The 12,329-nt window shown below is 39.2% G+C and overlaps 1 protein-coding gene across 1 annotated transcript; it reads left to right on the forward strand.

Moving 5' to 3' along the window:
* Positions 1-989: 989 nt before the first annotated feature.
* LOC139710759 (COMM domain-containing protein 3-like) lies at positions 990-8,939 on the forward strand. Its single transcript, XM_071622677.1, has 5 exons — positions 990-1,167; positions 4,072-4,180; positions 4,597-4,756; positions 7,074-7,187; positions 8,515-8,939. Exons 1-5 carry the CDS (start codon positions 1,035-1,037, stop codon positions 8,575-8,577), a joined length of 579 nt encoding a protein of 192 aa, XP_071478778.1. The 5' UTR covers positions 990-1,034; the 3' UTR covers positions 8,578-8,939.
* The last annotated feature ends 3,390 nt before the right edge of the window (positions 8,940-12,329 follow it).

Raw genomic sequence — 12,329 nt, forward strand, 5'->3', positions numbered from 1 at the left:
ATGCGCGCGGGTTAGAGACCATAAGTTTTTGTTTGTTTGTTTGTTTGTTGTTGTTGTTGTTTTGCTTGTCAGCTGATGAAACCCGGAAGTAGAACCAGAAATAAAAACGTCCCCCCCCCCCTTGAAAAAGGCTGGTGACGCCCCCGTGAGGATGATAATGTGAATCATTCACTCTAATCATAAGCCATGTAAAAAACATGTGACTTGATGTTCAATCGACGTGAAGATGATTTATTTGTTGAATACTCTCCGTATTGAATTTGTTTCTTGGCAATGTTATTTTTGTTCCCATAATGTTTCATTCAAATGAATCATTCGAAGTATTTTCCGAAGCTGATATTAAAAAAAGAAGCTATAATTGTTTTAAACGATGAAAGATTTCCTTTGTCAGTTGTATGACTTGAAAAAACAAAACAGAGTTGCGCAGTGTGAATGAAGGAGAGAGAGAGAGAGGGAGAGAGAGGGAGAGGAAAGCATTCTAAAGTTTGCTGTCAAGAAAATAATGAAGGCTACATTGTTTGGCAGAGGAAGAAATGGAAGAATTTGTCATCTTTAGTCGACATATCAATTCGGACTTATTCATCACTCTAAAGCACGGTAAAAAGAAAGAAAGTAGAATCATTAATGGATAAAAACATCAGAAATATGACGGAGAGAATACCACATATCACCGAACATATGAGAATACAAAATGTGTATATATGCATCAGACTTATACCGTCAAATGAGTCCTGTTATGGATGAATAATGATAACTATGATGACTGTCTATTTCGTCTCATCGCACTGTCTGTTTGTATTTTCGTTCGGGATCAGAGCGTTTCTGCATTTATATTAGAAACCGAGAGAGCCACAAGCCTACCACGTACAAAGCCATTACATTAGTACATTGTTTGCCCGAAGATAATAATTCTAATAGTCACGTGCGGGTCATACCAATAAGATTTGCGATTTAGCACCACCTTACTAATTGTCGCCTGTGCTGTGGAGGCGTAGTCGGCGCAGAAGGAGGAGGCTGTATTCCGAAAAGCCAAAATGGAAATTTCATATGAAATTCAAGAAGGTTTACAACTTGCGGGTAGTTCTGCTAGAGTACCGGACAAAGCTTACGATTCATTCCTGAACAAAGTCTTCACGGATGTCGCTAAATCTGGAAGCAGCAATAACGGTAAGTGTGGACTCAATAGGCTATCACATTGTGTAGTCCCGTGTGCTGAGATATGCGTTTGCCGTTGGAGACGATTTTTCTCGCAGAGCTCGCTCGGAGCTCTGCAGCTGCCTCGCCTTAGGAGTCAGCTGTTTCTTGATCCATGACTATTGCAATGTCATATTCTAACCGAAGGCAACACTAACTGATACAGTAAATGTGAATGGCAATTGTTTCATTAGCATAACTTTCGAACATATTTATACTGTTCAGTCAGGTCAGGGTATAAGAACTTGGCTATCCTGGGTTTTAGGCCCGGGGTCTAAATTATTTTGGGCTTCTAACTTCAGCACAGGCATAGATACGGACTATGGAAAGCCAAATAGGATTAGGGTTAGGGTTAGGGTTAGGGTTAGGGTTAGGGTTTGGGTTTGGGTTAGGGTTAGGGTTAGGGTGAAACCATTTTGGCTTCTAGTCCGTATCTATGCCTGTGCTGAAGTTAGCAGCCCAAAATAATTTAGACTCCTAAAACCCAGGATAGCCAAGAACTTTATGGCCCTACAGTTGGGTCTATGCCTAACCCGTCGCGTTATAAAATTGGAAGTGTATACAACCACACGCGTGTGGACGTGTGTGTACATGTTGCACACACGGGGGGCGTTATTGCGTAACGGGGAACACAAAGGTTAATCTAGAAGGTAGGCTCATCGCGTGTTGAAGTGGCCACACACAGCGTGTTCCCCGCTACGCAATGGAGCTTCTCCGTGTGTGTGGTATGTACACACGCGTCCACGAGTGTGGCAGTATCCAGCGACTCTGGCCATGGCTACAGCCACACTCGTGTGGCTGGATGGTAAAGACACACGCGTGTGGTTGTATACACTGCCTTATAAATTACGGGAACCAGGTTCCCGTGCGTGGGAGCAACTGATATAGGCCTACGGGAACCTGGTGTACCAGCCAGGTTCCCAAGATGAAGACAAGACTGCCTGCTTTCTTAGCCTGAATTCATGTTTCTTTGTGTTAAAATGCCCAGAAAAGTGGGTTTGATAAAAAGATAAGAGTTTATTCTATAGATCTGCATTTGTTCTTCTGTTCGAAAAATGCGTATTTCACTGTACAAAAGTTATTTACCTTTTTTCTGATTTAGTTCTTGCGTGTTCTGCTGTAAATTCGTACGAACATGTACATAGTGATCAAGGCTGAGATCAGTTAGATATATTGTGTTCGCTGATCCCAGTCACCCCATTCAGGTTCCTGGTTCTGTGTAGAACAAAAGATTCTGTGAGCTCATCGGCGCACGCTCTATTCATACCTCGCACCCGATCGATATGTGACCCGCTACAACAAAATGGTCCTAAAGTCGCGCACGGTCGAAGCCGAGAAAATCGAGTTTGAAGTCAGAGCATCAAAATTGGTCAAAACTTACAATTTTCTGAATTTGACATATTATTAGAGTATGACATGTCTTCTATCATCTGTCGAAATTTTGAAGCAAAATGATGAAAGGAAAGACCAAAAAATAGCGTTTTTCTGGGCCATGTTTTTTGGCGTTCCAAGGAAGCAGAAACTGGTTCGAACATTTGGATTGAGCGCCACAGATAACAACGACCAGAGTGATCTCATTGGTCAGTTTGCTGCTTGCCGCTAACCGAAGCGTGAAGCTCGCACACTGCCCAGTCGACTGGTGCGTGCTGGCGGGGTGCGCTATGCCCAGCCGCTTCTCCTGGCATCCTGGTCACTGATTGGTCGGTGAGGAGATCGCCGACGATGTTTTTGAATGAGCATTTCGGGGGTTGCTAGGGCTTACCTTCTATTGTCCGGAGGTGAATACTGACCTGCGTGTCCCTTGACCGTGATTGCGTCGCAAGGAAAACGTTTAGGGCGCTTTTCTCGAAACAGTGATTTCCCAGACGTCTCGACATGCTCTCTTTTAAACATCGATATCTCCGCAGCCGATTATTTTTATAAGATGTGTTATATATCAATTTAAAGCAGAAAGATTAGGGAATTGTGTCATGCAATTTTCAAATAATCGACCTCGCCTGACTTTAGGATCATTTTGTTGTAGCGGGTCACATATTTCCATTGTTCACTGCACATGTAGTTGACCGTGAAAAGGGGGATACAATGTAGGCCTACTGCATGACTGCCTTCACACAGGTGGACTACCAACCTGTCTGCCTCTCTGTCGATGGGCAAAAAGAATCTCGTTTGGGGGCATTATAAAGGCACTCAGAGAATTGCAGAAGGAACGGCTTAACATAATCTAAACTCCAGAATCGTCGAATTTACCTAGAACTATATACACTAAATTGAAATAGATCTCAGATGTATGACGATATGTAAAAAAGTTAAATACGAATCTTACGATATTGCATTCTATTACTTTACTATTATTGATGAAATTTATATTATTAGTAGTATTATGAGGATCAGTAATCCAGGATTTTTATCATCAATAATAATTTGGTGGGGGGGGGGTTGTTTTGTTTTGTGACTTGTCTTGTTATCATTTTTTTTCTTTTTTTTAGACTAGGGACTATAGGGTGTTGGGGAGGGTAATGGGGAAGCTGAAGAATAAACTTCACCCGAGATCTGTAATATACTTAGATCTACACATGGTCATAGTTGCACATGTCGTATACCCCAGTCATTTACTGTAAATGCAAGTAACTTTTGAAAAGAGCTGGGAGATTTACCAAGCAAGGATGTAATGAAAGCAAATTACTGAGTTGTGGACAAAAGTTCAGAATCTGTGTCAGACTCATTTTCAGCTAAGATGGCAAAATACTGTAAATGCAGTACTTGTTTAGCAGCCTTTGTTGGGCTTTTATACAGTTAGAGTGTCATTTCATAATATTGGTATGTTTCATTTCTTGCTTAATTATCATACTTGTGTTGATTTTCTCTGTCTGTGTGTAGATTCTCAGCTTTCAGCCATTGAGCAGGGTGTTTTGAAGCAAAGCTATGCAGCCCTCTGCACTCTTGTCCTGGAAGCAGCCAAACACGATGCAGACAGTGACACCATAAGGTTGGTCTTTGAGATTGGCAAATTTTTGTAGCTCTGTAGTGGTTTGTGCAAATTCAGTGAATTTGATCAGTTCCATCCAATATCTCTCCAATCCAAAACTTTTCTTTTGCAGTGAAAGTCCAAGGTGCCAATTTTATGACAAAATCATAATTTCTTGCAGCAAAATTCTGAAAGAACTTGAAGGGATGATGATCTTAGTCCCATATACATGTACATGTACACACTGTATGTTGGTACATGTAGACATGTCTAGTCATGAAGTGCTGTGTGTTGCACACAGCTGATCGCATAAACCTTCTCAGCCAAAATTACTATGTGAGCCTTGCTATATTCTTCTGTTCTGTATCGATTTCAGCATAGACTGACAGCAAATATTTACGGTGTTCTGTCATTTTTTATGTATATCTGGCTTTCAGCTCCACTCTAGAGGATTGCAAGTTTAGCCAGGACAGGATAGATGCTTTCATCAAGCTCTTCCAAGAGAGGAAAGAAGAAATCAGGGCATTGCTTAGCAATGTTGGCCACGCCCCTCCTCACATCGTGGATGTTGATTGGCGATTAGACTTCTATCTAAAGGTAATGTGTGAGATGGTAACAAAATATATGTCAGGCTTTTGCTTTTGCTTTCGCTTGCATTTGTGTGTGTTTTGGGGGATATCTTTTTTCTTTTCTTTTCTTTTTTAACCTCAATATGTGACCCGCTACAACAAAAAGATCCGAAAGTTGGGGGGAGGACAATTTTCTGAAAATGACATGACATTATTTCCTTACTCTTCCACTTTAATTGTATAACATGTATAACACGACTCATAAAAGTACTTGGTTGTGGAGATATAGATGATTTTATTAGCTCATGTCGAGTGATTTAGGAAATCAGAATTTCGAGAAAACTGCCTTCAAAGTTTTCCTTCAGACACTATTATGATCAATGGGAGGCAAGGCAGTTTCACCTCTTGACAATAGAAGGTACGCTCCTAGCAACCTCCACGATGTTCATTCAAGCTTAGCGCCAGCGGCACGACGAATCAGTAACCAGAATGCCACACACTGACCAATAAGATCACTCCCTCGTTGCTAGGGGCAGAGTCTAGCTGCGGCACTAAATCCAAATCTTTGGACACACTTCTGTTCGTTGAAAGTTGGAAAGTCATGGCCATAATATCTTGCCTTTCCTTTGATCATGTGGCTGCGAAATTTCGGCTGATGATAGACGATACTTTAGACAACAAAATTACGTCAAAACAAAAATTGTATGATCGTTTTGACCAATTTTGATGATCTGACTTCAAACTTGATTTTCTCGGCTCCGCCGCCAAAGACTTTAGGATCCTTTTGTTGTGGCTGGTCACTGGGATGTTTTCTTCCATTTGTCATCAAGTACAAAATACACTACATTAGATATTATCACAAGACCAAATGCACTGGTGTGCAGTAGCATGGACTATGGCAAAAGTTGCACCATATTTTTTGCTGATCTGGGGCCTGTTTCGTAAAGATGTTTTTAGCCGTTTTCAAGTGCAGCAGTGACTGCCCTCATTGAAATGATTACTAATCTCGGCATTAGACTGGCTTCAGGGTGGTCTAAAGAAGGGTCAGCGGTACAGGTTTACGTGAGAGCAAGAACAGTTGGTTTGTTCATTTTTTTTCCATCTGTGAAGATGGCTGGATAGCCCATATTCAGCTATGTTAAGCTGGTCTTCCATGGGGTCCAGTTGGTAGAATAAAATTAGATAGTAGAGATTTTAACTTGGCCTAGTCTGCTGCAGGAACCCTGTGTGGTAGAGTGGATATTTGTGCACAAGGTGTCTCTGGTTCGAATCCTGCGCAGTGCGCTCATCCTTGGACCACATATTTTGCCCGCGCCTCTTTGTCCCTCATCAGATCATCACCCAAGTGTGTAGAAATCGGTAACTGGCAATGCTGGGGTTACTGATAATGGCAGGGCCCTGTGAGAGAGCAGTGTTAACACTGAAGAGGACGCTATTGGTAAATGACACTACAATATATCTACACATTGCCGCTAATAACATGATGTCATGCTGATGGGGCAGAATCTGATGTTTTGTGCATGTACATTGTACATGCACCAGTGCCTTTACCTGCTTTTAGCCATCTCTATACCTTGGCCAGCTCGTGCATTGCTGTTCAAAAATTTTATGTTCATCTGATCATTATGTGCAGATTGAGCCAACCTCAGTAAATTAATGATAAGCTTTTGCATTGTGAAGTTTGATGTGCTATACCCTAAGCCTGCTTTGTATTGCACCATCACAGGCACAAAATCCCAAAACTGGGCAGAGTCCTTATTGAAGCAGATTCCTGGATTACTGTGACATTTAAATCGTCTTTATTTTCCTTAGATACTTAACACCCTTAATGTTTTAGCCATCTGACTAAATAGGCATATATATATATCGTCGCTGGGGCTACAAGACCTCGTATCTACAAAATGTCAAATGTTCAGGAGAGCCAAAAAACATGGCGGCCAAAGCACTGTGGTGAATGGGAAAGCCTTGCCTTTGACATGCCGTGGTGGCTTCATTTTTGGAGTAAGACAGTTGGGATTTGGACAGGACATCACTTAACCCATTATTTGACCATTAATCCAAAAAAGTCATTTTCACCAAAATTGCAGATACAAGGTCTTGTCACCCCAGCGACGATATATATATATATGTATATATATATATGTACACACATTATGATTTTTTTTTGAATGAATCATATGATGGGAATTGATAATGTGTATGTCAGTTACAAAAATCATAACATGTGTCTGTACACTTCTTTTGAAGCTGATGCCAGTATGTCTGTCAGTTAAGATGAATCACTTCAAACATATTGCTCCACATTTAATTTGTTTTATGATTGTGCCCCTATTTAACTCTTGCAGAACAAGCACATAGACAAGATCAATGAACCGACCTACATGATCAGCCTGAAGGTAGAGCAGGGTCTTCAGGGAACTAAGGATGTCCAGTTCTGCTGCTCTCTTGAGCAATTGCAGGTAAAGTGGTAGTACTCTGCTCTTCTTCTTCTTCTACTTCTTCCTTTGCATAGTAACTAGCTGCTTTGAGTAGCTTGAAGGTTTGCATGGTAAAGTAAATGAGGGAGAAAGGTTTGCAGTGACACCATGTGTATGAAGTCCTTGATCGCATCGTTGCTTGACAGAAGAAGAGCCTAGAAAGAGGAGAATTGAAGAGGGAAGCGACATATGGGGGGTTGTGAGGAGGGCAAAAAGTGAAGAGTGGGAGACAGTAATGGGCTAGAAGTTGAAGTTGCACTAGTGGAGACGGTAAAAAGAGGAGCAGAAAGGTTGGTAAGGAAGAATAGAGTGAGAATCAAGTAAGATGCTCAGACATCGTTAGGAGGAGAAAGATGAAATGGAAGGGAATAGGAAGAGGGAGGAGTTGAAGGTTGGAAAATCATGGAGATAAGAGAGAGAAGTGAAGTAGCTGCTTTAATTTCCACAGAGTTAGGAAATGTAAAAATTTTGCGGAAAATATCAATGTGTTGAGAAGTTAGATGGTCATGTATGTCCACTTTGAATAAAAGATCCCCCCCCCCCAGAATTTGTGAAGTACTCGGCCTCTCTTTTGGTACCTGTTAGATTACAGAGCTAAACCTTTAATACTTCCCAAATCCTGCTCAGGGCAGAAAAGGGCTAACCATATTACACAGAAGTTCTGTTCAGGACCCATCCCCTTTGTTTGCTAGGTGCTCAAGAAAAGGTGGAATTATACACTGTAATATGCTCTATACACCCTGTACAGCAAGCATTTTGCAGTGGATTTATTTTTGCAAGCCACGAGTCCAGGGGTAGTGCTGCAAGGAACAATGCACAAGAATTTTGCATCCCATTACAGAAATGCAATGAATATTGTCTCCAAGGTAAGGTACCTACAATGTTGCAAGACAGATTTGTTTTCATCCACTAGTGCTGGGGCCCTGTAAATTCAACCACTCTTGGAATTGTCTTTAAGTCCCAATTCACAAAATATATGCATAGCTAAGTGTGACAAATGATGACGAGGGATATCACACGATGCCTGGACCAGCCGAATTATTTGAAGCTTTCGACACTCGGTCTTCTTCAGCTTTATTGCCTGTACATGTTTCTGCATTTTGGAAGACTGCTGTTGTTTTTACTGTGTTGTATTCAAAGTCCTTTACTTTCCCATGGCACATCCATCAAAAATGTAAATACATGTAACACAAAATGGAATTGTGAAGTGCTTTTGATTCTGTAAAATTTAGAATGCAACAGGTGTATACCTGACATGCCTCTTTTCACTTTCCCCGTGATCATTTTATTTTCCACTGTTTATTTCTAGGATCTTGTTGGAAAGTTGAAGGACGCCACCAAGAGTTTAGAAAAGGCAGCACAAGGTTCATAGCAGACCATCCATGCAGGAGGTGTTGTAAATATTGCTTTTATATATCAACGTGGAGATCTCACTTTGGAAACCCCAGCAGAATTACCAGCAATGATGACTAAGAATCTTAATTGATCAGGCATCTCAAATGATATATATTGTAAAGAAAATATATAGATTTTCATGGTACCAGAATTAACATTCCTTTATGTATGTTAGGATTTGTAAATTATAAAATTATGCAGGTCATTACAGAAGTAGTAATTTCTTACCTATTTTACTACAGTAAATCACATATTGATAAACGATACATTGCGATGTTTTGGCACAATGGATATGAGACTGGTTGATTTAAGTGTTTATTGAAGGATAACCTTCCTGAAGTTTTGTCCGTCCAAAAATTCCAAGAGAATGAATAAAAAAACCAAAAAAGCCCCCTACAAAAAATTAAATAAATAAGATTAAATAAAATAAGATGAATAAAAATAAAAAATAAAAAAACATTTTATGTCTATCAACTTTTGGAAATTATTGTAAGGAGCAAATTAAGAGGAAAGTCAGCATAAGTAAACAAAGTGAGATCCTTTTTTATTAACTTTGAAATGGTGTCAGGCCATATTATCTATAGCAACATGTAGTTTGTGAAAAATGAAAGAATGGAAATAAAGCAGCATTCTGAAATAATGTGCTATTCCAGGGGGAGAAATCATCAGCACATAAGTATCCTTTATTTCTTGTTTTCAAAGCTTGCCCAAATCACAGAGCCATGAATGTATTGATATTATTTTGTGATCAACGTGAGTGATATCAACAAATTGAGCTATTGCAAAATTGATGATTGAGATGACAGCTCTTTTTACATTTCATATTTTATGTTTTCAAATTGTTGTTTGAATGAGTAGTAGTAAATCCACCACAAAGATTGTACATGTAATCGTCAACTTCACTGTGATTGTCAATCCTAAGTCGGTGGTTTCATTTGTTTGTTTGTTTTTTTTTTTTTTTGCATGGAACAACAGTACGTGATTATAAACAAATATTCTTTTTTGGTACAGGCTAGTTGTATGCACTCTTTGTTGCATATTTTCCAGTGATAAGGTGACAGCAGTTTTTGGATATAGGATACGATATAGGATATGTATGACATATTTTGGGATGTAGAAGACGTGTATGTTCATTTTTTATTTATTTATTTTTTTTTGGGGAGTAATTTTTTATGCCCTCTCTAAGCCGTTATATTACATGTAAAATGTTGTATGCTAAATTTTATTGAAGTATCATGAGCTTATAAAAGCGTACAGTTGTATAATGCATGTTTAATCAAGTCAGCCTATATCTACTGCAAGCATGGAGGAGTATGCACACTATAATTATGCACGAAGTAGATAATGGAATGATGGTCGTTAGAGATATCATTTGCAGGACACAAATCATAAAAGATGCAAACTATGTACTGTATGTGCCTGGAGGCTCTGACCCAGTATGTATAAGTTAGTTGAGAATTGGATGCATTCATCACTTTTTGCATTTTCCATTAAATCGTTACGTACAGAGTGAGTCAGATTTCTTTAGAGTCCAACAGGCAATGCCATAAAATTCCTCTCAGAGTCCTAATTTTACTTGCTTTTGGAAATGTATGGTATATACGGGTGACTCCAGTTATAACGAAGTCTGTACGTGGGACTGTCAGTTTCCTTTAGTTATAAATATAAAAATTTTGTTATAGCCAAACGAATTCAGTATGTTCAGATATACCGGGTCTCCCCAAAAAAGCGGAATGGTGGATTTTCAGTACCTTGAGTTATAAAAGTTATATATTTTTGACGTCATTAGAAAGATCATCTTCGGCAGAAGACAATGATACCAAAATCATGATATTTGGTTCAGTGCTTTTTATTTTATGCCAATTTCTGTAAATGCAGTCATTTTCAAATTTCGCCGGATTATGAGATAACAATTTGGGAGCGACGAGCGTTCCATACGGTGAATTGTTTAAGCTCGTTGATCCATGTCAACAAAAGATACAGCTTTCGCATTGGGCGCGCGCACATACACACATACACACACACACACACACACACACACACACACACACACACACACACACACACACTGTTTTTTTTTTCCTGGCTCGCGCCCAATGTGAAAGCTGTATCTTTTGTTGACATGGATAACCGAGCATACACAATATTCACCGTATGGATCGCGTGTCGCGCCCAAATTATTATCTCATAAGTCGCTAAAATCCGGCGAAATTTGAAATGACTGCATTTACAGAAATTGGCATAGGGTAAAAAGTACTGAACCAAATTTAATGATTTTGGTATCATTGTCTTCTGTGGAAGATGGTCTTTATAATGATGTCAAAAAATATATCACTTTTAGAACGTAAAGTACTGAAAACCCACCGTTCCGCTTTTTTGGGACACCCGGTATAGATACTGTTACTTGTAATAAGTTTGGGATCTGACTGTTAACTTCATTGTTACAAAATTTCGCTATAACTGTGTTCGTTGCAATGGGTGTGCACTGTATTATGTACATGTATTTGGATTCTTTTTTTATATAGTCTAATAAGCTAAGACGTATGTGGACAGCCATAGTTATTATAGATCTGTTACACTTTTTTTCCCCCGAATGTGTGATAGAAGTGTAGACTTCAAACAGTGATGAAAGTCGCACTGTTGTGATCATCGGGTTTGGTTCAACTTCCCTAGAGTCATGTGGTCATTATTTTTTCACCTTTAATACCAGCTGTATACCTGTCAATAAACTCAAGATGCTCTGTACAAGATATTACGTGCAAATAAACTGTTCATGCTATGTACATGTACATTATGATTGCATACCTTTAGAACAATTTTTTATGAACAAAAATGTGTTCACTGATCGTATAGGTAGAGATTTCTCCTGTTAGTGTTAATACATGTACAACACCTTACGTACAATTGTATGAGTGTGTAAAACTTTGTCTCGAGACAGCTACATAGTTTTTAATGACATGTACATGTACAGTATTCAAAGACAATTTATTGCAATCTTTGTAATATGTAATACATGTATATAATCATATATATATATATATATATATATATATACATGTATATATATGTATATAGATATATATATATATATATACACACAATACTGTATATACACGTATATTATCTTTTTTTTAGATACACACTGTAGAGCACTGAACGTATGGAATATAAGACGTACAGATCTCTCTTTCACAGAATGGCGTAAAGGAGGTATAGTATCAAAAGTATCAGAATCCTAAAACTTCGGGTGCATCACAAAAACTCACATCTTTACTGAGAAGCATCGCCTTTTTTCCCCAGACATTGCGAATGCTAGTATTGATCAAGATGCTGTGGCCAGGTCTATTTCTTCTTGAGTATGTGTTTAACTCTACGGGCGAGACGGGACGGGGCTTAATCGGCCAAATATTGTCACTTGCATTTGCGAGCACGCGGCGAGCATCTGAGCAAACAAACGGTACAATATACTGTCATTCTTATTCATTCCATGCCAAGGTATGATACACGGATCATTGTTTATTCTTACTAGACTGTCTGATACCAGTGTCCCTTGATTGGAAATAATGCATGCGGACACGCTTGAAATCTGATTGATTCAGCTCAGCTGACATGAAGCGACCAAAATGATTTCTCGAAACCTGTACACGGGTTTCATGACAACATGCCTCTTGTGTATGTAGGCCTACATACATTTACTTAGATAGGGCCTACTTTTCTTCTTCTTCTTCT

This window comes from Diadema antillarum, unplaced genomic scaffold (assembly GCF_040938485.1).
Source record: "Diadema antillarum isolate AM-2024a unplaced genomic scaffold, OU_Dant_1.0 seq00001560_RagTag, whole genome shotgun sequence".
NCBI lineage: Eukaryota > Metazoa > Echinodermata > Echinoidea > Diadematoida > Diadematidae > Diadema > Diadema antillarum.